The sequence below is a fragment of the Myiozetetes cayanensis genome, unplaced genomic scaffold, assembly GCF_022539395.1.
Source record: "Myiozetetes cayanensis isolate MyiCay16 unplaced genomic scaffold, myiCay2020 scf1, whole genome shotgun sequence".
NCBI lineage: Eukaryota > Metazoa > Chordata > Aves > Passeriformes > Tyrannidae > Myiozetetes > Myiozetetes cayanensis.
The window spans coordinates 81,984,986-82,012,585 of record NW_026086604.1 but is presented as its reverse complement, the minus strand read 5'-3'; the positions used below and the strand labels follow the sequence as shown (position 1 = coordinate 82,012,585).

General features: G+C 44.8%; 1 protein-coding gene across 1 annotated transcript in view; it reads left to right on the top strand.

Moving 5' to 3' along the window:
• Window positions 1-3,061: 3,061 nt before the first annotated feature.
• Window positions 3,062-27,600, top strand: part of BCL2 (BCL2 apoptosis regulator) — a 96,979-nt gene continuing 72,440 nt past the window's right edge. The window contains exon 1 of the mRNA XM_050319636.1: window positions 3,062-4,896. Within this exon, the coding sequence (XP_050175593.1) occupies window positions 4,306-4,896 (591 nt within the window). The 5' untranslated portion in view covers window positions 3,062-4,305. The remainder of the gene's footprint in view (window positions 4,897-27,600) is intronic.

Genomic DNA, 27,600 nt, shown 5'->3' with positions numbered 1-27,600 from the left:
TGTTTTCCTATTAAACTTTTTAAAAAGCAGGGATCTATCATTCCTATGGCAAAGTACTGAATTTAGAGCTGGTGGGGAAAAAGCACTGTTAGTAAGTCCCTTCCAAACAGAGTATCTCATAAATTTTTGCTGTTCCTGTTTCTGTCAAAAATCAGTTACGAATTCTGAAACTATTTTATTTTTCTGATTAAATGTCCTTGGTACATTTGGTTGGTCTTACTTCCATTTCTGCATACAAAAACCTTTGAATATCATAAGCAAAATCAGTGATATTTTCAATTCCTCCTTACAAAAGCCCATTAATTTTATATGCCTTTTTTTTTTTTTTTTTTGCATCAGTCCCACACTAATTTATCCTCTGAACTTTAAAACCAATCTTGCTAGACGTTGTTGTGCAGTGCTGTGTTATTTAACACCTGTGTCTGATGTATTTTCAGTTGCAGGACCAACTGCGTTAGATTCAGTCACCAGCACAGTGACAGACTGAATCAGCAGCCTTGGTTGATTATGGCCGTTCTGATTTTCTGTATCACTTGTTTTCCCTAGCACGATACATGGGAATGTCAGGTTACTTTCTGTTTTCAGAGGAGACCTTTTTCCTTCGTTCTCTTTTTGTGCGAGAATATAAAAGTGTTGATGTTACCTGACCGACAAATCCCTTGACTACATTTCTGCCATCAGAAGCCATCCCTCAGCTCATTGCAAGCACCTTACTTTCTGGAGTCTTTCATATGGATGGAGATGAGGCATCTTCACGTTCCAGCACTGCCGTAAGTTACACGCATGCCCTGGTGGAGTACAGCCCTTAGTCCATGATTGCACAGAGCATCATCAGTCTTCTCCTGATGGACTTGATGATCTCGGAGGTCTCTTCCAACCCAGTTAATTCTTTGATTCTGTGATTCTCCTGACCTCATTTCACTTGCTGTCCTGCAACCTCTGTCGCTCTCAAACCCCGAGAACTCAACCAGCCCGCTGCACACATCAGCAGGCGGGAGCGCACACAGGACAGTTTCCCGGGCAGCTCTGAGGCGAACGAGCCCTTCGCTCCCGCCACTGCAGGGACGGGCGGAGGGTCGCGGCTGTCGCGGCCGGAGCCCCGAGCCTGGGGCGAGCGGCGGCCGCTGGGTGGCAACAGCCGCCCGCTGGAGAGAAAAGTGGAGAGGGGAGACAGGGGACAAGAGCGAGGAGAGAGAAGAGAGGAGAATGGAGAGAGAGGAGAGAGAGGAAAAAGGAGAGAGAGAATGGGAAGAAGAGAGAGAGAGGAGAGGATGCGGGCACTAGATATGGTGCCGAGTGCCTTCCTGTGCTCCGCTAAATAAAAGATATCAGAACCATTAAGCACCCTGAACGCCTCTTCAGGTACCTGGAAAGGCGCTGTTTTGTACACGTTAGAAACAAATTCCTCGGTGCGTCCTCGAAACAAATCCCTGGATCACCGAGGGCACAGGTGAGTTCCGTTTAGCGCATGGGGAATCCTTCCCGTTTGGATGCCGGAACCTCCCCTTCTTCTGGAGGGAGGGAAAATTGACCCTTCCCACATCAGTGCCAGTTGCTCAAGCAGGGGAGCTGCCAGCCTGGGAAATACGCGTGACAGGTCCGTGGGTGAAGGAAGCGTGACACTGAAAACAAGAGACTTGAAGGGGAGGGTGCAGTCATTCCGAGTGTCCCCTGTCCGAACAAACTCACGGTCAACGCTTTATTTATGCATTTTATTCCTTTTAGGTTCGGGGTAGTGTATAGGTGAGATTATCATCAGTAACCCTCAAATCGGCAGAATTTATCCATAGTCTCATCCCGCTCTTGTGTTAAGCAGAGAAAGGTGCCGAGAATGTCCTGCTCCCGTTCGCCTTGGCATTTCCCCGGGATGGCTCCCCCTTTCACCTGGGGCAGTCCCAACATCATACCGATGTCGCTGCTCGGGGTGGCTGGGGAGCTGAACCATCGCTATTTCACAGATCTGTGGGTTTAACCTACTTTGAAGGTTAGCTCTGCTTCTTTGGTCAAGCTCCAGATTCCCCTCATCTCCAAAAAGTTCGATAGCCCCTCTTCAATATATTAAAAAAAAAAAAAAAATTCTTCAGGCCGGGCGTAGGGACGAATCTGAGCCCCGTTTCTACATACAGTCCTTAAACACTACTGCCTGCCCACGGGCACGCCTGAAAGCCGGGCGGCCTGCGTGGAGCAGGTGTGCGGGACTCCCCACGGCCGGGAGCCGGGGGGCACCGGCCGAGCCGGGACAGGGGCTGGGGCCAGCGCTCCCCGCCCCAACGCAGCTCGCTCGGAGCCCTGCCGGCCTGCACCGGGCCACTTTTCTTTTGCAGAAGGGGGATTCGGGCTTTTTTTTTGGGTTTCTCGCCTTCACACCATCCCCCGCTACCATTTTTTTTTAAGTATTATTAATTTATTTGAACGAATCCGCGCGGGGCGGCAGAGACGCGGACCGGGGCGCGCTCCCCCGCTGAGGGCCGTAAGCCCGCAGCCCCTCGCCCCCGCCGCCCGCTTCCTCCGCACGGGCGGGGGCGGCGGGGCGGGCCGGCAGCACCGCCCGCGGCCCCAGGGCCGCCCCTCCGCCCCGCTCTGCTCCGCTCCGCACGGCTCCGCTCCGCGCCCCCGCCGCCCCGCCGCCGGCCCCAGGCCCGCGCCGCGATGGAGGGCGGGCCCGGGCCGCGGGGGGCTGCTCGCCTCCCCCGCCGCCTGTTTCTTTTGAGCGCCCCCCCTCCTCCCCATTTCCCCTTTTCTTGAATGAAGCGTGAGGCGGAGCTCTAGGAAACCACCGCGCCCGGCTGCGCCGCGGGCCGGAGCCGGAGCCTCCCTCGGTCTCCGCTCCTCCCCGCCTCTCCTCGCCCCCGCCGCTCCGCTCCGCTCCGCTCCCCCGCCGCCGCCGCCGCCGCCGGGAGAGCTCCCCGCCCGCGCCCGCCGCCGCTCGGAGCCGCCGCCGCCGCCCGGAGCCGCCGCCGCCGCCGCCGGCAGCAGCAGCGCGGAGCGCCCGGAGGAGCCGCCCGGAGCCGGCGGGTGCGCGGGGCTGCGCGGGCGGGCGGGCGGGCAGCGGCGCCGCGGCCGCGGTCCCCATCGGCACCAATCACACCGCACACACGCCCGTCCGCGCCCCTCCTCGGCAGCGCCAGGGGCTCTTCGTCCGCCGATACAAAGCTGCTCGGGAAATGGCAGCAGTCAAAAGCAATTTTCCTTCTTTATTTTTATTTTCATTTTTTAATTAATTTTTTTTTCCGCGGTCTCTTGTGCAAAAGAATTAATTTCCTAAATACATACAGGGTTTTATTTTTTTTTTTTTTAATTTTTTTTTTTTATGTGTGCGTGCGTGTGTGTGGAAGCACCGGGCTCCTGCGATCGGTGTCTGAATGAAACTACGTAAATGCATATGTCTGTACGTTGCACTGGAGGGAAAAACAGAGCACTTCTGCGAGAGCTTGGATTCAAATGTGGTTCATCTGGTCTCCAGGATTTTCCGTCTCTTTGGGGTTGTTCGCCTTCCCAGGCTGCAAGGCGTTATTTTCTGAGCTTTGACACATTTTTGGAGATGTCTGTTAAACAGGAGTCTGGGAAAAAACATTTGAAATCATAGAAATATTTTTTTTTTGTCCCTTTCCCATCCCCTTGGTGACTTGAAGCATCAAAGCGGCCAGAACTTAACCTTTCTGAAGACTTGTGATGTTTGGATTTTATTGTTGCTATTTTTCTTTTAGAGGAAACTTGACAGAGGAACATATTTATAGTCCAAGTAAGTACTTTACAGAGGAAATTTAGTTTGTGTAACTTAACAAAAAAACCCAAAACCTAGTGTTGAGGTTTCTAGCATAAAGTGTGTTGGATTAACGTCCATCCAAGGCTGCTTTGCAAATTGTGTTGAATTGCAGTTTTTACAGTGTGTGTTCATCCACTCCTTCATGTCTATGGTAGTCCAGCACCTGGGGAAAATGCACCTGATTTTGAGTCGGTATAATATCTTTTAAGATGTATTTCAACACCGAGGAGGAAATGGTCCTAAAGTAAATTTATAATAAGTAATAAATGTGCACCTGGAAGTAAAGTCTTTACAACATTTAAATCCCTATTTATGACGTGCATCTCAAACCGAGGAGGAAACTCTGAGAAGACAAAAGTACCTCCAAGACCCCGAGAACTCCCCCACAACAGCGTGAATGAAACCGTATCCAATACAGTAACTGGATTATAATTTTTGGTGTTATTAATTTTATTATTATTGGCTGCTTTACTTTTTTGGGTTCATCCTGCTCCTCTTCTTCCTCTCTCCCTTCCTCTTGCTGCTTCCTCTTGGGAATTATGGCTCATCCGGGGAGAAGAGGCTACGATAACCGGGAGATAGTGCTGAAGTACATCCACTATAAACTCTCGCAGAGGGGATACGACTGGGCTGCCGGTGAGGACCCGGCACCCTTGCCTCCAGGTCTCTCTCCTCCTGCTGCTGCTGCGGTTGCTGCTGCTGCTGCTGCTGGGACTTCCTCTGATCACACTGGGCTGGTGTCTCCGCACCCCGAGCCCCCTGGCTCGGCTGCTGTTAGCCACACACCCCTGGCCGAGGGGCTGCGCCCCGCACCCCAGGTCGTCCACCTCGTCCTGCGCCAGGCAGGGGATGAGTTTTCCCGCCGCTACCAGAGGGACTTTGCCCAAATGTCTGGCCAGCTGCACCTGACGCCCTTCACGGCCAGGAGCCGCTTCGTGGCGGTGGTGGAGGAGCTCTTCCGAGATGGGGTTAACTGGGGCAGAATTGTGGCCTTCTTCGAGTTCGGCGGCGTGATGTGTGTGGAGAGCGTCAACCGGGAGATGTCTCCCCTTGTAGACAGCATCGCTGCCTGGATGACTGAGTACCTGAACCGGCACCTGCACAACTGGATCCAGGACAACGGAGGCTGGGTACGTTCCCCAATTGCTCCCTTCCCCTCCGGGCTCTAGCCCATGGCTGGTGGGACCCTGCATTTGGGCAGTGCCTGAGAGGTTGTACTCACGTTGTGGGGAGCAAAAGGTTTGCCTAGCGGGTGTCTGCACTGGTGTGTGCGTGGGCCTTTTGCCAGTTGTTGAGTTTCATCTTATTGCAGGGTACAGTGGAGTGGTTTGAGATGGGGGAACAGCTACAGTTCAGGAGCGAAAAGGATGAGTGAGGCAATGTCTTCATAGCAGTCTCTGCTTTCCTGTCCTTTCAGTGTCACGCTTCCTTCACCCATGGACTTGTCCAGCCTTGGCTATGGGCAGAACCAAGGCAGGTTCCTGGCCAAGGCAGAGTCCTTGCAGGGGGGCAGCAGAGATGCCCATCCAGCTGCCAGGGAGAGGCCCATCGTGGTAGTCCCAGTTGCAGGGCAGCAGGGATCACCTATGTGTGTGTGTGCATGTAGGCATGTGAAGGGTGATGTGTCAGACTGGTGTGCAACAAATACTGGTGAGCAGGTGGCCATCAGTGACACTGTCCACAGGCTGTGGTGGCAACTGGAGTGGGGTTCTATGGTATAGGATATGTCTAACATGAAAACTCTTTGTCTTGAGATGAAACAAAGGTACTGGGAGCTGTGTCTGTGGGATTGTTCTGGAAAATGAGTATTTGTTGTGATCTGATGGGTGACTGTGTTTCTGGGGTTGAGATCACCTGTGTCTGGGATGGGCTTCAGCATCATCTAGAAAGGAAAGATTTCCACTTGTGGAAAATGAACAGCTTTTATACTGATAGTCAGTCAAAAGCCTTTTCTTTTTCTCTTTCCCTCTCTTTCCAAAATTAAGAACTGCATTGAAATTGAAGGGGTATTTCTTTCCTTCTTTCCTGTATTAATTGATATACTGGAACAAAACACGGTCCCAGCCGCTCTCCCACAAACCAAACCTGTTGTACATGTAGAACTTATGATATTAATGCCTTGGAGGAAGAAATGGCAAAAGTTATGCTTCAGAAGAAACCTTGTGTCTGGGCTGAGAGCTGGTGTAAAGACACCTAGAAATTGAGGTCAGCTAGGTAGGACACGTGCAATTTCAGGTCCAGTGCCATGTGAAATACAGAGAGCTGACTCAGTGGCACAGCACACCTTTAAAAGATGTGTGTAAAAGAAGATAAAATACAGTATATGTTTCCCAGTTAACATGTTTTGCAAGTCTGGTGTTTGTGAAGCATTGTCGCATGAAACTTTTAGTCCTGGGTCTCTTGCTAAGTCAGTGTTATGCTAAATAATGTGTTGCCTACATTAACCATCTCTGTCAAAAAATGAAGATGCTGCCTTCCCACTGTTGAATCCATCTGACGAAAGGGGATCCATGTTCAGGGATCCAGAGGACATCTACCTGCTGATGACAGGAGGAAGATGAGGGCATCTTCCTCCATAATGGAAGGCGCAAAGCTTTGGGGTCCTTTTCTCAGCAGGAATCCACACTGCACACCTTCCAGAGGAGTGCTGCTGATCTCTGGCTACAAGTCACATTGGAGGCAGGATTGTTCTCCTGCTCTCCTCTGCTTCCACCAACAAAAAAAAAAAAAATTCAAGATTCATGGGGCCAGAAGAGGGAGCAAAAAATGTGTGTCCGTGCACATGTGTGTCTGTGCATTTATATAAATATATATGTATATACAAATATACACACATATACAGACACACCCATATGTATGTGCACACATACACATAAAATTACTCCAGCGCTTAATGGTTGGGACCACACTTGGGATAGGGAGGTCTATGCCCTCATCCCCTGTTTCATGGATCACTACAGGGGGTTTGTTGGTGTAGTGTGGGGCTTTTTTCACAAAACAGATAACTGTGGGAAGAAAAAATCTGCAGACGTTTCAGGCTTTTGGAGACCCTGTCTGGTTAAAAGGCAAGCAGCTAAAGGGTTAGGGATTTTGTGATTGCACTTCTGGGCTGGGATGCCTAACTTGTGCGTAAGTCCCTCCTCAGGCTGGAAGCCGGTTTGCAGAGCTGGGGCTGAGTTTGCTCCAGAGCCAGTGAAGTCATTCTGTTGACTCCAGTGAGCTTTGGATCAAATCGTAAGCGTGCTGGAGATGTATTGTGCTGTGGTGTATTGTGTAAAGAGAAACGTAAATAATGAATAAAACCGAGAATGTGAAAGTACAGGTGTTACCAGGCGTGATTGGCCAGAGGAGATGAGTGCTGGAGCTGTTTCTTGACAGTTAGAAATACAAGAAACTTGGGACTGTAAACAATGTCTGCCTTTAAAAGGAAAGGACACTTCTTATCGATAACCATTTAGTTCTTTATTCAGGTTTGCTATCAACAAAAGCTTCAGAATTTGGATGCATGTGATACCGTTTACTGTCGTGTGTTATTTGTAATGTACACATGGGAGAAGATGTGCAAAATACTACTTGAAGGTGCTTTTGCCTGTCTGTCTGGTACATGGTTGTTACCTTTGAGTCATATTAAACACAGGCAAAACCTTCTAGCTGATTACAAAGAGCAAAAGACTAACATGAAGTTGCTAACACAGCTTTTGATATCATCTCTTCACACAGAAATCAAGGACAGAGTAGGGCACTGGATTTTTCTTCTTTTTCTTTCTTAGCTTTCAGGATCTGTCAGCTTAAAAGGATGCTTTAATGTATGCACTCAGTCTTCAACTTGCCTCTTACCCCATGTAAGAACGTTATTAAAACCTCATAGATGGCTCTTCTGAAGTAGCCTTGTAGGTGGTGATGCTTGGTAGGACTTCAGCACGGCTGCCTGTAAGATCTCCCTGTCATGCAGGTTGCTGCAACAAGCAGGAGCTCCAGCAGCTGTAGCCTTCTTCCCCTTTATGTTGTGGCTCCCTGGTATGCTGTCGAGTGGTAAGTTTATTAGAGGGTGCATATACTTACTAGAGAAGAGAGCATCACAGTCACGGGCGTATGTTACTCAGCAAGTAAGTTGGACAGCACGTGCCTTGTGTCTGTTGTATGGGCCTGTGTCTTACACTCGGGTCTGATGTTTGGTTGGCATGTTTTTCTTATTTATCTGTTAGGTTTGAATCGGTTCTATGAGTTGGCAGTGTGTTTTCAGGATATGAATTCTTTAGGTTACAAGAGAAACAAAGAAGGGAGAAGCGTATCAAAGGGCAGGTTGGAAGGGAGATAGAGCTGGTGGAGCATAAATTTTAGGCATTAGACATCACTGATAATGGTGTCTGGGGATTGTTAATACCCTTACAATACATGGCATCGTGGGTTTGTTCAAAACTTAGAAAAAGCAACAGATGGGGACTGCACGGAATCTGTATTATTAGCTTGTGGTTCTGGTGGCAAATAAATACCGCTTTCAAAGATTTTCACTTAGACCAGGATACCGCACTATTGTAGCTTGACCTGATAACATCTTAATTGTATTACTAAAGAAATAAGAGGAGAACGAGCTCATCTCTGCAATTTCGTGGTACTTGGTATGATGTGTGCTTTCTGATTAAGAACTTAATGGCTTCATTTTGATTTTCAGAGCGGCAGGAGTGGCTGTCGCACTTGGCAGCTTTTGGCATTGACGTGGGGAACGCTGAAGTGATGCAGTCGGTGTGGGGGAAATAACTGTGTTTGTCTTGCAGTGATGGGTTCCCTCTTTGGGCATACAACCTAACAGGCGTGGGAGCCATGCTTAGCTCTGGGCACTTCTAGTCCAACATATGGCTTCCTCCCCAAGCTGTTCAAGAAAAACCAATTGTGAGAACTACAGAAGGAGACACAGGCATCGTCATATTTACATAGAAAAGTGCATTTTTGATGTAAGGAATAAAGAAGGCCAGGTGAGATAAGCAGTGTTGTGTTGAAAATTCAGCTGGGAACACATAATTTTAAATTATAATATTTACAAATATTTACATTTGAACCAGGAATGCAAGGGTCATGTGTTTTCATCTGATTCTCTTCTTTTGTTGCAATTCTTTGTTCTATTTGAGAGTTAAGGCCAGAATACAGGAAAGGATTTAGGTGCCTGAATTGGACATTGGGTGGAACATTAGTGCTGACATCGTCCAGGTGCCTGCCTAGCCAGAACAGTGAGAGAAGTCCCTGACTTCTCGCTGTTCCTCACCCAAGCTAGTCAGAAGAGGGAGCCACTCAGCATGCTGTGGGAGACACTGTTCCCTAGAACCTCTATGTCCCAAAGCTGGCAGGCACCCTCTGGCCCACCTGCTCTCACTCAGGTGCGTGCGATCCTTGCATGCAAACACATTTGAGGAGAAACTCCCACTTTTCCTGGTGGCTCCTTAGTTAAGGCCACTCCCAAGCTTTGCCAACAAGACTTTCTCCAGCCTGGCAGGGGGTTGTACATCCGCATCTCCACTATCAGGAGGTTTCACCTACCAGATGGCTTCTGATTGTGCTGAGGTGTCATCCCCTTTGGCAACAGGGCTCCTCCTCCTCTCAGGGGTGAGATTTCATTTGGTGGAGGAGGAAGAACTGGGTTGTCTAATTCCAGCAGTCCAGTGTGTTTTCTCAGATGGCTGTCTACAGCCAGATGAATGAATGCTTCTTGGACCAGCAAGTAGACCCCAGGTTTCCCTTCTCCTGAGTTGACTGTCCTCGTCACTGAGCTTCCTCTTTTTTTTTTTTTCTTCATACCTAGTGAATCACTAACCTTTTTTGCTTGGTGGCATGCCTTGGAAAGGAAGCTTGGAGGGTCTCTGTACCCTGCAGTGGTCCATGGCCCTCTCATGAAGGTGATGGATGGCAGATACATCTGCCTCTGGGACAGAGCTAGGGGTTGTGGATAGCGGTGTGACACAGGACCCTTTGCGAGCTCATGTGTGGGGCACTGACTGAAATCCCATCCCTTTCAGGATCTGGAGCTGCTTTCCCAACAGCTCTGCGAGGCACCCACCTGCACAGAACATTGCTTCTCGTGCAAGTCCAAAGCAAAAGCCTCTTGCTCATTCACCATGGGACTTCACCTTGCCTGGAGTGGGATGCCATGTGCTGGAGCAGAGGCACTTTGACTTTTTTACCAGCAACATTCAGTCTTGTAACTACTCAGTCCCCAGTGGGGCTAACCCCAAGTCACTGTTTGACTGGTAAAAGGAAACTATGTGAAATCCACTCAGTTAAATAAATGAATTGGTAGTTTCAAGTGTTGCACCTTCTAGGTCCTTTGCCAGTTTTTGTGGCTTTGTGGGTTTATAATCGAATTCTTAAAATATTATCAAAATGTTTTTCTGTTGCAGAAGAGCAAGAAATTCATTCTATGGGGGATCTGTACAGAAGCAAAGAGGAAAAGAGCTAGGACAGAAAGAGAAAATGATTGCGGTTCGCCAGTCCTTTTCATTTATAATAGCTTTCTCTGTAAATTGCAACACCATTAGGCTGCATATTTTCTCAGAAGTCTGGCCGTTTTTTCTAAAAAAATAAAAAAAATATATTGACTGTGACCTTTAAAATTTCAGAACCAGGGGTCTCACTTGTGGAGATGATGTCATTTGCCTTGATCTTGCAAAGAACTGTAAAGTTCAAACAGCAATCCTATTAAAAAGTTTTACTTTACTTTCAGTATTGAGAAAGAAATTTGTTCTGTGCCTGCACTAACACAGGCCTCTCTCAAGCTGCTGTGTTAGCTCTGCTGGACAGTAAGGAGCTTAGTTTTTTGAGTATGTAGCTTGAAATTCAGATTCGGTAATCCATGAAGAAAATCCAGCTGAATTTTTCTGCCAAGGCACAAGCGTTTCTCCGATGGCAAAGCATGGCTCTAGCAGGAGAATCACAAGACCTATGCAATGATGTGTGAAATTGCATGTGGAGCAGAAGCATTTTCCCAGCGGCCAGATCCGAAGGCCTGGGCTCCCTAAGGCAGCACGGGAACTTCGTACTGCATCGCCAGCAAACATTAAGCCCTTGTGCTCGATACAGGCGTCCTTGATGAGAGGGTCATCTTTCGGTGGGTTAGACCTGGCATGGTGGTGGGAAGTATGTGTAGAAACAGGAGCAGCTCTCAGGTGTCACTGTGAAACCTCTGCTGTGGTTTCGGTCTTGTGTGATGGTTTGTGCCTGGAGCATGGAAAGCCAGCCTTTGCTCTGCTGTTGCCACCAAAGGATGCTGGGCTGGGGACTTGAGGCAAGCATGGCTGAAGTGGTGGTTCTCTGCATTGCCAGCGCCAGCTGCCAACAGTCACGCTGTGTTCTTGTCTCCTGTCTTGCTCTGCAGCTGCCTCATGACCTAGCCCAAAGCCTTTTAGCACCGCGGTCCTACCCCAGGGCTGCTGGAAAGGCAGTGGCCTGGGGTCTGCGTAGCCCCAAACTGGGTCAGCAGCCTGGGCGCTTGAGGAGCCATAACTTAAAAACAGTGCAAAAGGTCTGGTTGAATAATGACTCTCCTGTAGCAAAGGGAACTTTTACTTTTCAGCTATTGCATTTCCACCCCTTTTGGAGATCAGAGTTATGATGAGTGGTTCTGGTTCTTTGCCTGTTTTCTCTTTCTGCTTCATGGTGGGCTGGTAGTCCCCAGCTTTCTGAGTGCCCCTTTCCATCACTGCTGCTGGTGCTGGGCACTGGGTGCGAGCCAGGATTCTGGGTGCTGCCACACAGCCATGGGGCACCATGCCTGCCAGGTCTGGCCCTTCCCCTCCTCCATCCCTGTTTTATTTTCCTTCACACCCTTGGGAGGGTGGAGCCCAGCCCTGTTTGGTTTGTTGGTTTTTTAAAAATAATTTATTTATGAGCACCTCATGGCTGCTCTCCTGCTGATTTAGTAACAATAATAGCAACATTTGTTACGCAGTGGCAGCAAAATACTGATTATTTCTAAGGGCAGTACCGGCCTGTTTTATTTTCCATTTCATATATAATAATAGGACGGATGAAGGTGTGCGGTGCCATAAATCTTCTCTTCCACAGCAGGGTAACATCCAGGCCTTCTTGGCAAACATGAATGCTGATGAAAGATTTGAGGGATTTTTATTTTACTCTGGCTTTCAGTCTCATTAACAATCTGATGGCTTTTTTACTTTTTTAAAATTTTTTTTGCCCTTTTTTTTTTTTTGGCTCCCAAAGGACTATAAAACCAGGTAACTTTTCCAAATGCGTCTAAAAACCTGGAATTTATTTTCTGTTTTTTATCTTAATGCTAGTTTGCTGTCATAATTATTGTATATTAATATACTTTACTAAATTCCCCCTTGCTCAGTTCCTTGTGGGCTTCTGGATTTTACAGTTAATGAGTAAGAAATTTGGTATTAGAAAGTGTTGCCATTGACTTCAATAGAAACAGGAAGAGGCACTTAATTGGACAATTGTAGTTATATTTACTTTGTATATGCAGCAAGAAAAGTAAGATCAAATGAAAAGGCACAGATTTCCAGCTAATAGAAAAAACAGCCTTTTCTGCAACACAGATTAACCTTTGGGAGTTGTTTTCTTGGGAGAGCTGTGAGTGGAAGTACTCAGGAAAGGTTTAGGTGTTCATAAGGGTAAGGAAAACATCTATGCTTATTGTTTGAATCAGATTGTTTGAAAGGGTAGTCATACACCTTGGGCTAACTTTAACATCAACTGCTGAAATTAGGTCACCAAATGCTGAGGGTAGACCTTTCTCCAGGTAATGCTATTTCGAAATGATCTATTCCACTGCTTCTCCACCAGAGCACCTGGTGCAGGTCGGTGTCTGGGGATGCTGGGGTGCATGTGCTGCCAGCCTCATCCATCCAGGGAAAACTCCTCAGTCCTGCATATTTTTTGTAAAGGTAATTGTAAATGCACTTGCTGTGTTTCCAAGAGTACCCACATCACTGAATTTACTCCTTTGCTGTCTGGAAATCTATTATGAATTACCACACGAGTATCTAACTTCGCATTTAAAGTTGCAAGCCCGTCATCCTTGTATTTTGTCATCAAAGTTCTGTAAAAAGGAGAGGTACTGGGCTAATGGTTGGACTCAATGATCTTAAAGGTCTTTTCCAACCTAAATGACTCTATGATTCTATTATTTTGAGTTAGTTGAGAAAAATAGTCAGCATTCTTCAGTGCATACATAATTTTCTTGCTTTTTTTATTTAGGAAGCACAAAAAGAATGATTCCATTTTGTTGATTGAAAAAGCAAGTCAGTGGGTTTCGGGGTACTTCAGTGAGTAATTTATGTATGTGGGCCAGGTACAATCAAAAAGAAAAGGCTTCATTTTTCCCCCATAGTGATTGAAAGAGACTGTCACGCAGTTGTTCGAGAAAGCAACTAAGAGTAAAAACTTAACTTCCTCTTCTTGGCTGTAGTACTGGGTGCACAATAGGATGTGGAGCAAATTAATATCTCACTTTTTCAGTTAACTCAGTTAAGAAATAGGTATTCTTGCTAACTACACAGCATACCAAGTCTGCGAAATTTATTATTGTCCGCTGTGCTATCATGAGTTGGGCTGATATTCTATAATTAAAAAAAAGGAGTGATACAAGGTACAATATTGAACAAAATGTCCATCACAGTAATTTGGGGCTTAGAATAAAGTTCAAATCTGTAGCATTACATTTTGTCATTGCTGGAGCTTGCTAGCCTGGGAAAGAGCAAAGTGAGTCAGATTGTGAAACTATCTTGGGGTGAGATTTGAGTGGAGAGAGGAGGTAGAAGAAAGAAAAAATAAAACTTAAATGGAAATTAGGCTTAAACTTTTCAGCTCCACTGTTTGGATGTGTTTAGCAATGCTTGTGATGGAAACAGATTAAAGAGATCAGTTTCAGGTGTTGATTTCTAGTTTTTATTTAGGGAAAGAGTGAGCAGTGTGAGAAACAGCAACTGACAGTATTAGTGTTTTCCTTTATATATCAGCACAGTTCACTGAGTGTTTCAAGAAGGAATTTGTCTTTTCTGTTCCCACCATATGTAAGGGTTCTCTATGGCGCTTCAGGAAAGAAGCAGTATAGGTGTATCACATGCACCTGTAGGAAGTATCTTCATACAATTGTATTCCTTTTTTTCCATTCACAAGCTTCATTAAGTGTTCAGATGCAGGCAGAAAAAGCAATTTTAAAACATTTTAAAAAAATTAGTGGTAATCAAACCTTTTACCTTAATCGTGAGCTTGAAATTGATGGAATAACTATTGCCGGCTTTGTCTCTAAAGGAAAGTACTTGTTTCTTAAAAATATTCTTCACATATTCAAACTGTGAATTATAAAAGATATTAGAGGGCCCTATTTCTCATCTCTTATTTTTTATAGAGAAAAAAGAATCAGAAATAAATCAAAGACAAATACAATAGTAAATGAGTTGGCATTTCCATTAGCAGAATAAGGTGGTCAGTGTTGTAGGTCAATAAAACCTGTTGAAATTCTCAAGAATGTACACACAGCTTAAGGAAAAAAAAAAGACATTAAAAAACCTGAAGTAATTACTCCTTGTTCATAAGAGAATCAAATTCTATGTTGTGCTCAAAGTTTCTGCAAATTTTTGTTCATGCTAGACTTATCCAAAGCCCCTCTCCTGTAGTCATCTGGCACATCACAGTAAATCACACTGTCTAAATATCTAATCCCCAGTCTGCTGCTGGATGCTAAAGGTCCTGAATATAGCTGAGAAAGAGGCCTAATGCCCATGTTATTTACAGGTTCCAGCTTGACTTATTCCTTTCTCCGTTTTCCAGATCTGCAATAATTAGCAGCGCTTCCGTGAAGCTGGACTGGAGGAAAGGCTTTGCTCCTCTTTGGGCCAGAGTGCTGCAGCAGGGTTTCTCCCAGCAAGAGAGAAAATAAACCGGTGTCTTGAAATGTCAGGTGGCAATCAAGGCTGAAAGTAAATGAGCCAGCCTGGAGGCTGTTCAGGCTTCTGCAGGAGATCATGGCTGTCTGCAAAAAATTCCTGCAGTAGAAAATTCATGCATTTGGCTCTGGACTGAATGTATGAAAGCCTTGCCTGGCTGGAGTCAATAGCTATTTTTTTCAGTGTGGATGCTAAAACCAGTGATGTCTAGCCTCAAACAGCAGTAAGCACGTGGACAGATCCAGAAAGGGATCTATAAAGTGTTGTTGAACAAAGCCTTGGTTGTGGTGGGCACATCTGGGCAGTGGTGGAAAACTGGAGCAAGGTTGCCTTGGGTTTTGCCATGAGAGTGCTTCTCAGCCTCCCCAAGCAGGAAGCTAAACATGTCCTTCTGATTGTGCCTGTGGAATTATAGACCAGGAATTATAGTGTCCCTCCAGGACCCCAGCAGCTTTCTAGAAATTGGTCCTGTCCAACTCCAGCCAGTAAAACTGTGCCTGAACCCCAGGAGTGAGCTGGTGAGTCTCCCTGGTGCTTTAGGACCTTGATGGGGGGAGCTTCCCACTCTGCTCTCCAGCCTGGGTGGCACAAGTGGTGGGGAAACCTGCCATGGAATCCCTTTATACCTTTTCTCATATTTATTGTAGTTGATTGTTTCACAAGGGAATAGAGTATTTATTTTGCAAGCAATTGGAATTTTCCTGCCTTAAAAAAAATTATTTTTCCCTAACACAGTGAGAAGGATGCTTGTGACATGTAGCACATCCTGTAGGCTGGGACTTCTCTGGGAGTTTAATGGCAGCACTGGCACACTGTTAGGCTCTGTAAACTGGCCTAGGGTTTGTTTTAGAAAACTTACTTTTTTCTTCCCCCCCCTTCTCTCTGCTCCCTTCTCTTCCCTCCCTGCAGACAGAAATACATCATTCTTGCAAACACAACTGTTTAATTTTAATAACTGGCCTGGAGCTAAAACTGACAGTGGGAGAGGAACTGTTTGGTTTGCAGTTGCTGACAGCTGGAATAAACTACCTGTTCTTTTGGAAGGGATGGACAGGCAGCTTGTTTGGTTTTGAGGACACTTTGATCCCTAAAGAAACTCCTCTCAACAAAAGAAATGATGACTGAAACTGTGGCAGCTCAGTGTTACTGACTGCTCTTTATAAGTAAGGCTCCAAGTGTGATGGGGAAATGCTGTGTGCAGACATCCCATGTCTCCCTAGTTCAGATCGTTCTGCTGAGACCAACTCCTTGTCCTGAAAGGTCACTGTCACCAGTGCCTTGGGAGAGACCCAGAGTCCTGCTAAAATCAGTTTCCTGTGATCAAGGTCCCTATCAAGTTCGTTTGACAAGAGCTCTTTGGAATAGCTACATGGCTTAGCTTCTCAAAACCCTGCCTGAAAGCAATGTAGGCTGGATGATTAAGTTGGATATTAAATAATTTTGCAATGAATGGTTTTACCTCTGGCTCCTTAAGAAGGAGCCTTCTTATTTTGCCAGTTCTCAGAAGAAAATGGCAGCAGTCCCATTTCCTCTTCTCCTCCCTCAGGGCCTGCCACCCTTTTTATTTTTATTTTTTTCCTCCTAGGGCCATTAGACAACATGCAAATTATTGTTAATAGGGCAAGAACAATACTGCATTCCCAGTGGGATTGTTAGGGTCAAAACCGTCGCATGCCAGCCCTCAGTGTGATACTAATTTTGGCCATGTCTGCCACGGGGTTTGGAGGTCAAGCAGAAGGGGGTTGTGAAGCACAGACCTGTCCCTGCAGCCCCCTGCCCACATCAGGCTCTGGCCAGACTGTGCCAGGGGGCTCTCCTGACACCCATGGCAAGGCTGGAGTGCTGCAAGGCACAGGCTCCTTGCTCCACCTTTCCTGCAACCTCATCGGAGGTCCTTCAGAGGAGACAAGTCCTCCATTGCCCAGGGACCTTACCAACCTCTTTCCTCCCTCCCTTTCCCTGCTTCTCCACAGAGGTATCTTTGTGCTTGAGAGATAAGAAAGCACCACATGGCTTGCTTTGATGTGGGCTTCCACTTGAAATATGGGGATGCCTGGCAGCAAAAGGGGCTGTGGGGCTGGACTCAACAAAGGGCAGCCTGCAGCCCACATCCACTGTGAGGTTTGGTGCAGTCTCCAAAGGACAGGGACAGGTTGGGGGAGCTGGAGAGAGGATGCTGTACCCTCACTTCCATCTTCTCTATCCCAGACCCTTCCTTCCAGGAACCCTGAGAGTCCTTCCATGGAGGGACATGCTGGCAGTGAATGTTTTAACATTAGCTTTATAAACTATGTGGACTGTGTGCCACAGTTCAGAGGCAATGGAAGGGCAGCTGCCTCCAGGCCTCAGCCTAGGGCTAGTTTCTGTCTTTCCCCTTTGCTTTAAAGTCATAGGACTTTGTCACTGGAACTGTTGGGTGGGGGATTAGAGCATCTACAAGGCTCCTTTTGTAACACGTTTTACAGGGAAGTGGTTGTAACTATATTTAAAAGTGACTGTAGGGGACAAAAGAGAAATGTACTTCTGGCATCACTGACTGAAGTAAAAGTAGAGTACATTGGATATCTCAGTCAAGCCTGGGATTGTGAGTTCCCTTTGTCCTACGAGATTTGCTGAAATCCCTGCCTCAGTAACACTTTTGGAAATGGCAAGTCCTTGACATCATGTCTTCACCCTAGGTTTTGGTGGATGAACAAAATGAAAAAAGAACACTTTAGGTTTTATAAAGTACTTCAAGGAAAGGTTTGTCTGGGTTTCCCTCTCCCCCCGCCCCCTTTGACCTGGCCAGGGACTCCATGCACTCCCCAGTGCCTGCAGACTCAGAAGTGCTTACCTTGAAGAGGTAGCAGTGGACTTGCTCAAGTCTCTGACTTCCAGGGAAGCAGGATGAAAGGGCTGAAGCAGAAAGTGAAACTCTTGAAAAACAAAAATGCAACAGAACAGCCTTCTTTCATTTTCCCAAGTGAGCATAATGCAAAAAGTAAACAGTTGGCACAAATGACTAATGCAGGTTTGCCAGGAGGCTGATCAAAAACATACCAAATTCAGCAGTATGTTTTGCACGAAGTTCAATAGGCTTTTGGCATCAGACTTGTTGCAAGGTAGGCAAGAATATTTTTTGAAAGAAAAATGCCATTTGAAAAAATGTGGAAAATTCTCCTGCTCTACCTCCTACATGTTGCTATTGTCAAACAGTCACTGATCTTATTTTAGACTTGACCTTCGTGTTCTTTCCACAGCACACAGGCTGAATGACATGTTATTCAAGTTCTCAGACAATATTATGATATATCTGCTTTTATATTTAGCTGAAACTTTTATTCTCCTTATAAACAGACCCACCTAATGCAACCACCACCTATCTAGGGAAAGTATTTCCATTCCCCTTGGCTTAATTTGGACAAATTTGGCATGAAAACATTCAATAGTTCCATAATAACCTTTGCAACAGGATGCCTGCTGTGCTGACATGCAGGTCTAGAGCAACTTGTACCATGTGCCAGGAAATTGCATTCTTAAGAAAAATCTAGACATAAATTCTGAACAATCAACACTTAAATTTTAAGAAGTCTGGCAGCAAGCTGTTATCTGCCTCATGGGCTTTTGCTTTAATGACTTTTTACTTTCTGAGCTCTACTTCTCTGTCCTTTATTCAGGCTGTATGCCCCTGGCCCAAGTAAGCTGAACTCTGGAGAGGGGAGAGAGGGTACAATTAGTTTCTTCTCTCTTGTTCTTGTGTGCCTGTGTGCTCCAGCACTGCACCTTGACACAGCAGGAGAGTGATTTCTTACCTTAAGAAAGCAGAGCTAAGCTGGAAGTTAGTTACACAAATGGTCATTTAGCTCTCAGTGGGCATTCACACAATGGGCCTGCAAAGCAGTTCAGCCTTGCCTTCCAGACTGGTGAGCTGGAAGGAGGATGGGGAGAGACAGAAGTACCACCAGACCCAGCTATCCTAGATCAGCTGGGGACATCCTTACCCTGGGACAGGCCAGGTTCCTGAAATATGAGGTGACTAAAGACTAGACTGATTCCAGGGGGAGACAAAGTTTTTCCTGCCTTGTGGTCTTTGAGCACTTCATTCTTTTTGCTCCTCTCACTGGAAGTGGAGCAAGCAAACAATATCATATGGACGCTCATCTTCCAGAACTACTGCCAACTTGGACAAAGGCTCCATGACTCTCAAACCTTCCCCAAACCTCCCTTTTTTCCACTTAATGGAACAACAGCATGGCTGGAAGACCTGTAAGTGACACTCTGACAAGACCTCCTAGATGTGCATCAAATGTTACATCAACAAGAAAAGGGTGGTCGCAGATGGAAGCAACTGCATCCCTGAGTTTTACCACTAGGAGATTGCAAGAAAAACGCACACAGCTCCTTAGGAAAGAAAAAAACCACTGTTTTTTGTGATGAGTTCTGTAAAGCAGCAGGACAATTTAATTGACAAAACATTAAATGGGATTCTAGGAGGAGGCAGGGATGGGGAAGGGTGTTCAATGGATATGAACTCGAGGCAAAATGAAGGGCTGCAAAACCGTGTGAACTGAACCCCATCAGGGAAGGCTTACTAAAACTTGAGCCAGGAAAAATTATAGAGCTCTATAAATAGCTAAATTGAAAATTGAATGCATTTGTGTGTGTGGATGCGCACATCTATCTATGAGGTCATGTGTGTAAAAGAAATACAGTAGTACTTCATATGTTGGGTTGTTTTTTTTTTAAGTAGTGGAAAATGTTTTAATGACTTTTTGGATTTTTTTTTATTTTTTCCTAGAGACAGTACATTATGTTCTGTCCTTAGGGCCAAAAACACAAAGTGCCTATTTTCATGAGGAATCCTACAGAAGGAGGAAGGGAAAGTATTATGCAGTGTAGCAAGGGTATAGTAGCCATTCCACAGTGATTACACATCCAAGCAAAGCCTGCACTAGAAAACTCAAAAATACATTAGAAGCGGAAAACAAGATGTGTGAAGTGTTTCCTATTCCCTTCCCACACTTAATGACAACCAAGCAAGTAGGGAGGTGGTCATGGAGTTTAAATTTAACCCTTTGTATTTGATAATAAGACACTATTTCAGTGGCAGGCAGCAAGCATGTTATGTACACACTAGATTGAGGACTTCCTCTGCTTATTAATTTTGCTCTCTCAGAACTTTAAGTTATTTTCAGTATGTTAAAATAATCCAGACACAAACCAGAAGTGACTGGAAGCTCTAAATAATGCAGAAGACGTTCAAGAATTAGGGTAGTTGAAATGAATCCCAGCCTGAACAGCTCCTTAATCAAAATACAAACTGTTTTTAGTTTTATACCAATAACTTGTGATTCAAAGTCTGACCCCCCCATTACCTTTTAATACCTTTCATTCATCCTGTGATGGTCAAATGATGAATGAAATCAGTCTTTGGGAAAAAAAAGGGCTCTTTTTTCACATGGAATTCAAGTGAATTAAAGAATCTGTGCAGTTGTTCAATTTGATTTAAGAGCAAGATGCAGTCTGAAGTATAATGCCCTCATACCACGAGTCTCCTTTGCCGGCTTGTTTAATCGTTTATGATAACATCAGTAGCTTGGTAAATGATGTAATGGGAGTTAAATCAGGATGACCAACATAAACATCTGTCAGTGCATGTGAACATTTGATGTATGACCCCAGGGCCCAGTGCAGCAGTCAGTATCTTGGCAAACAGTCCTTGGACGTCAGTGTCACTCGAGGTTGCAGGATTGCACGCTGGAGAGGATTCATGCCGTCTACTCCGTGCTGTTAGCTGCTAGCAGGGTATGTGATCTGGCTGCTCCGTATCGGGTGTATCACTTGGCAGCAGGTCCCCTCCTCACTGTGGGCAGAACTCACCCCAGTGCTGAGGGTCAGGGCAAGGCATCAGCATCATGCTGCTTCTCCCAGTGAGCCTCAGCTGTCATTAGGTGATGAGTAGGCTTGTGCTGTTCCTCTGAAATGCGGGAAAGTTCTACAGAGGTAAGCTATGTCATTCTGGCTAGCCATGTAGACTGGGACTCACAGTACAATTAGTAACCAAGAAATCAGCCTTAGTGTTTTGTGAACATAATTTCAGAGGAATAATTTACTAGGCTTGGATTATACTGGTGTTATTTTCATTCAAAATCATCCTGTCATCGTGTTCTTGCATGGATTTGTAATTTTCTGAAACTAAGCTGGCTGGTATGTTCATGTTCCTCATTAATCTTTTTTTTTTTTAATTTGTTTTTTTTTAATGAGAGTCATGTGGAAAGCTAATAGTATCTACTACAGAAAAACATGTCAGTTATTTGACATACCCTCTGCAGAAATGGACAGAAAGGATCTGAAAAAAAAAAAGATGTGTTATGGAGGAAGCACAGAGCTAAGGGAACTCTGCCTGTTATATTTTGGGTTAAATTGTTCTTTGAAGGCAACGCCTTTGTTGCAAAGGTAACACAGGTGAGAAATGCCACAATGATGGGTTCAGTGGGGTGGATGGTTGTGGCTCCTTAGTCATCAGTGGGAACCTCAGTATAAGCCGTGACTGGACACAAAGCTGTGGTTGGTCCTATTTGCCCACCCACTCTGATAGCAGCTTTGCTTTAGCATCTGGAGATACAGGAAAACTCTTCCCATTCATGATATGCCCTTGCTGTTGCACATGTGGTTACTTTCACAAAAAAGGTAGTCATATTTAACTATTTTACTCCTTTTTAATCCCTTCAAGGTACTGAACACATAATTGACTTCAAAAGGAGTCTTTTATCCGTCATGAGTAAGTACATGAAGTTGTAGAACCTAGACTTCTTATTGCCATGACTTTTCAAAAGAGAGCTGGCAGCATCCCATAGCTTTTATTATGGATATAATATAGAGTCTGTTTGCAACAAGAAGGAATAAGTTATATATTCCATAGTTACTATGATTTTTTTAAAAGATGAAATGCAAACCATTCAGGAATGCAACTTAAGCTACATTACTTCAAAATAAAGTTATAGAAATAAATATAAATGCAAGCTAAAATATTTTATCTCTTCCAAGACCCACTACCAGCTTTAAAAAAAGATCATAATTAGCTGGATATGTTGAAAGTACTGGAACAGCACACAGTTATTCTAAATGAGGAGGAGAACTGGAGAAAGAAAGCACCCCTCCTCACCAGCAGTTCTGCACACATGCACCACACATGCCCAATTTGGTTTTTGCAGAGTATGCTATCAAGTGAATACTGTCATGTTCCCTGTTTAATCAGTTTCCTCTTCTATTTGTGCACTGTTGTATATAAAAGGAAATCTGCTTGTAAAGTCAGGCTTTTTAATAATTCATTCAAAAATGATTAGAGTTCAAGGGGAAAGTTGTTCTTTTAAATGACTGAACCAAACAGGAAAAACACATGTAACAGAGGTTGAAATTCACTCCTGCCTGGATTATATATGGTATATTTAAATTCTATGTTCAGATCTAAAAATGTGGCTTAAAATAGAATGTCAGTAGTTATCATCTTTATTTGGGTCCTCCTTTATCCCCCATTTGGGGAAATTTTGTTTGTTCTGAATCTTCAAAGGTGCTTTCTTAGGCAGTAAGATAAGAAAGAGGATTTTTTTCTTTGGTCTTAACATATACTGTGTCTTCCCAAAACAGGCTGAAAAATCCCAGTTGGAATTGGGTTTGCCAGTGGTAATTCTCATCTTCTCTTCAGACTGTGCTCTACACAGTAACCCAGCAACATCCCTGAGGAATGATCCTTATTCCAGGTTGGGTGCTGAGCTGGCAGGGGATGTGTAGGAGTGGAGGGATAGTGTAAGGGATTTGGTGGGTGGGGTGGCAGGACACAGGACCAGTCAGGCTTCAGCCCTTTGAGTTATTGTGCCTGTGCCCTGGGAAAGTGCTTGCAGTGGGTTTTTTTGTTAATGTTTTCCCTCCTTTTTCTTGTGCAACAAAACAACTACCAAGGGCCTGAATTCATGAATGTGTTTAGACCAGAAATTTCCCCTTTGAAATCCCTGTCAGCACTTTCCCAACCTTAGCTAAAGCAGTGAAACAACAGAGCGTGGGGACACTGAAGCAGAAATGAGAGCCTGTGCATTGTACTGACTGGTTTCCAGAACTGTCCACGTGGCCCCAGAAAGCCTCTTTTTATTAATGAGAATATTTCCTTCAATTGCTTTGCTTTCCAGAAGCAGCATAACCAGCTGCAACCCGTATTTCCATTCTTTGCTGGGGGCTGGTTTTATGAGTGCTGCTCAGAGAATGGTGAGACACAAACACTTTTCCATTTCAGGGAGGCTCAGCTGGGGTGGTCTGCACTTCCCCTGTGCAAATCTAGTATGTTTGTGTGTGGTTAGCATGACTACCAACCTTTGGGATGCTGCCATGCCTTGCACATGGTCTCTTGTCCTCCGGAAGCCACTCTTGAGCGAGTGGAGTAGTGGCATGCAAGTCACTCAAGGGTGATGATGCCACTTAGATGCAACTGAAGTCCAAAAGGTGATAGAGGTGTGAAGAGGAAGAGAGATAGCACTTGTCAGATAGCACTCTAGTCAGCAGAGCCAAGGATATTTATAGGTCAGTGTTGTACATCTGGTCAGGAACGCCTTGGTCATGGGAATACATCATCTCATTTCTTGAGCTGCAACAGCCTTAATCCAGTCCCTGGTATCATATAAGATGGTTCAAGTCTAAGCTTTAGATGTCTCATCATGGGAAGGAGTTTGGTAAGTTCCAAGAGTGTCGCTGAAATGGATCCACCATGTGAGAAAGGCTGTTGTTATTGACAGAGAGACTCTGGACCAGGTAGGGTCCATCATTTTCTTGGAGGAATGGGGCAAGTGGCAGCTGGCAGTGGCCCGCAGGCAAATAACTAGTTTGATGCTAGGTATGGCACCAGCAGATGGTGCTGAAGAATGGATAGCGCAGTTCCCAGGTTTTGCGAGGACCCTGTAAGACTTCTTGTTTGGGGGCACTTTGCTAGCTTCTGGCACACCGGTCTTCGTGTGGAGGTGGCATTGTCAGCTGGGTGCCTGAGGCCCTGAGGTCGGAACCAGACAGGTTATCGAGTATATCACAACTTTGGTTTCTCCTGCTATGTCGAAGATGTTGCATGATTCAAAATTGTGCATGTTGCTGGTATAACATTTCCTCTACTAAGCATGCTCTGAAACTGCTTACTCACTGGCGGTAAGACAACGTTATTTTAGTAACTTATCATAACACATAACACCCAACAGCTGCTCATTTTCATTGAAAGACCAATGTTTATTGTCCTCCTGCTGTTGCCTCTGCACTCTTCTGTCATGTACTGCTTTTGTCTCAGGAGATCTGCAATCCTTGCAGATCCCAGTCCCAGCAGGCTCTTACTTGACCTTGGTACAATTTGAGTCAGATTCGAAGCCGTCTTTTTTCACCTCGGGTTGTGTCCTACTTGCTACAGATAAGAAGTGCTGGAGTTCATAACTGAGTAGGTCATTGCTATAATGTTTTCCATTTGAAGTAGGAAACTTTCTGAATGAGGGAAAAAAAAAAGTAGAATTTCAGATTGTTTCATGAAAAATAGATTCTGTATTTTACAAGTTTAATTATGACTGATTTTCCAGTTTTAGTTTTATATTCTTTTAACGTTGAGTCTAAATTAGGACACGGGAAAAGGATGGTCTATCTTCAAAGAAACATTTAAGCTGATTGTGTTCTTCAGATTCACAGAAAACAGCTGTGGGTGTAACAGTAGCTCTCAAGATCTCTTCCATGCAAGCATACAAGATGTGGGTGCAAGCTGGATACTTCTGCTGTGTGGGAGTTTGGAGGAGAGGCTTGATAAAACTGGTTGGCAAAATCACCACCAAAGCTGTAGAGCAGTGAAGGTAGGACCTTTTAGAGTGCGTGAGCAAGGGGAAGTGGACAGGAGGAAATGTATCCCACATCCTCCTCATGCAACTATGAAGCCTCTGATTTTCATGGACCCAAACCACGTTGCACAGCTGCACGAATACATTCTTTTTCATTGATGCCTGCCCATTAGGAAAAGCTTCTCTAAGTACATAATTATCATTCCTTTGATTGAAACACAACACTGTACATGTATATATACCACCACAGATGGAAGGTCATAGCACAGGGATTGCTCCACAAAACCCCTTTGGGAAATGCATGGTGGTTCTGCCAGTAGAGACTTTGCTCTTTGATCTTTAAGGTTTTGTAGTGACTGTTCTGATTCCTTATGAACTTTTTGTATAGCTCATCCAGGAGAGTTAGCTAACCACCAGTGTTCATATTTGGTACCCAGTGACCTGTGCATAGGTAACTAACATATCTCACTAGTGTATAGCTTGGTATCTTTGATGATGTGGACTTCCCATGAGTTTTCTTCTCACATGTTACTCAGAAATATGTGTGGAGGAGCAGCTGTTCTGAAAGAGTCCATGAACCACTAGGTTTTTTGTTTTGGTTTGGTTTTTGTTTTGTTTGTTTATTTGTTTTTGAAAGAGGTCACATTGCTTCTGAGCAGTTTTTAGGGTATTGCAGCATTAATTTTGGCTAAAGAGGAACAGAGCACTCATTGCAGAGCAAAGAGTGGCAACTCAGAAATAGCTGCTCTTCAGTAATCCCACATGAAGCGAAACTCTATTCTCTGTGGATGTGCTGCAGGGCTTGTTTTGGGGCTGCTCAAGACCTGTCTTCACAGTTTATGTTACTTAGTGGTTGTCTGAATGGTGACTTCAGAAACATTTAGCTTGGCATGCAAACTGAACAACCTTTGTTTAATTAGCCAAACAGGTACAGAAGGCTGTTTGATGTCTGGAGTTGTTAGCAAATGATGTTGAATAGGTATTTTCAGCAAAATCTCTGTAGGTTTCCTATTACTTCAAAGTACAAATTCAGAGGTTGGGGTTGGTTTGAGAATATTGAAAGTACAGGGGTGCAAGTGCTGTTATATGAGGTGCTGCAGTTTTGTTTGGGCAGGCATCTGTTTGCTGGCTTGCCAATGGTAAAAGGAGCAATATCTGGGCCTTGCAAAAACATGTGTTTCTTTTCTGAGAAGCTCCAGCCCTTTCAGCAAATATAAAAAAATTAGAAAACATCCTTATTGTTTTGTTGTTACAGATTTTGTCGGCACCTGGACCAGGAATGCGGTTCATAATTTAAAACTCTCCAGTCTCCCTTCCAGCACAGGCTGGTTAGTGTTTCTGAAAGAGGCTCTCTTCATGTGGATATCTGGACAAGTCCTGCAGCCCATTTGCTTGTTTTAAAGTTGAAAAATACAAGAAGTCATTTTGAGGGGTATTCATTCTACCTAATTTTCATTATACCTTCCTTCCCCTCTGGCCACACTACAATGCCTTTGGTGATACACGAGACTAGGGAGTAACTACTGAGCGTCCCCGAAGCTGCTTGCCCTGGCCCTGGGCTGCAGCAATGGTCAGACCCTGTGGGCTACATTTCTGTCCCAAAAGCCAGGAGTATTTATGTGACTTTTTCTGCAGCAAATTATGGTATTTCAGTATGCTACTTGGAATTACTCTTTGTCCTATTGGGCTTGCAAGTTGCTGAGACGTAGGAAGATTTTTTGTTTATTGTCCCCTCCCTCACTTTCACATGACTTTTTATTGAAGACCCGAGCACTTCTTTAGCAGAGTGTTAGATTCAACATTCTTTTTAAATTAAATGTGCTGGGGTGACCTAATCAGATGGTAGCTGGTTGACCACAGGAATGGGAACCACTATACTCTGTAATCTAGTTTAACGTTTATTCACTCTTTGACCTTAGACAAACAACTTAGTTGCTGCAAAATGGAGATGATAATTCCTTTGAAATGTTGACAAAAAGCTGAGTAAATAAACAAGTTTTACTCTTTGTGGGTCAGGCAGTCTTATTTTCAAAGGGACTTCAGAGCTTCCATTCTTTCAAATTACTCTGAAGTAAAGGGGTGTAGCACAGGCATTTGGGTCACCAAGGACTTACCATGTTTTCCAGTGTGGATCCCCATACCTCAGCTTTCTGTTACATGTGTATGTGTGTGTGTGGTTTTGTTTCAGGATGTAGTGGGGAATTCATAGGGGTTGGGGTGGGTGATCTTGGACATCTTTTCTGACCTGAGATTCTACGACTCTGTGTCTTGCATCAGGTGGCCATGTCATTCACCATCTTATACCTTGTGGCATGCAGACACTAGATGGATGGATAGATGTATTACTTCCCCTTCAGGCAGAAATATGGCACTCAATTCCACACTGTTTTTAGTTTTGAAGTAGTGTATCTTTATACTAAATAATTACATTAATGAACTGAGCTCCATAGGGTTAAGAGCAGCAGTGGCTTCATTTGCCACTGGTGAGTTTGCCTCTGGTTTTGCCCGAAATTTCCTGTGAAGCCTGAAGCAGACTACTTGCTGTTTAACATCCTGGTGACAAAACACCTTGTGACAGCAGAACAACCTTTATGGTTTTTCATTTCTCAACTGCGTTTTTTAAACATTGAAGTGCCATTTCTTTTGACACCTGGTGTTTTTCAGGCCATGCTTTTATTTGGTGGGAATAGCATTAATGTGTATTAAAGGCAGAAAAGCCTGAGAAAATGGTTCTAAGTTATTCCCAGAATGTAAATAATTTCCTAAATTTTGAGCTCTACAAGTCTAATGTATTTTAAATGGCCTTCCAGAGTGCAAAATGAAACTCAGCGTGGCATTTAACCAACAGTTTACAGAGGTGCTAGTTATTCCACTTGGCTATATTTAGGAGTCCAGGAAACAACAATTTAAAAAAAAATAGTGAAACAGTCTTGCAAAAAAATTAAAGGAACAGTTTACACTATAAAACTGATGTCTACAGCAAAAAACCACAGCTGCTAAATGTTACCAAATCATAATAATCGTGACAGAGTTACATCCCAATCTTTCTTTAAGACATCTTCACCCGTGTGAAGGCCTCTTGATTTAAACAGGGCTCAGCGGCAGC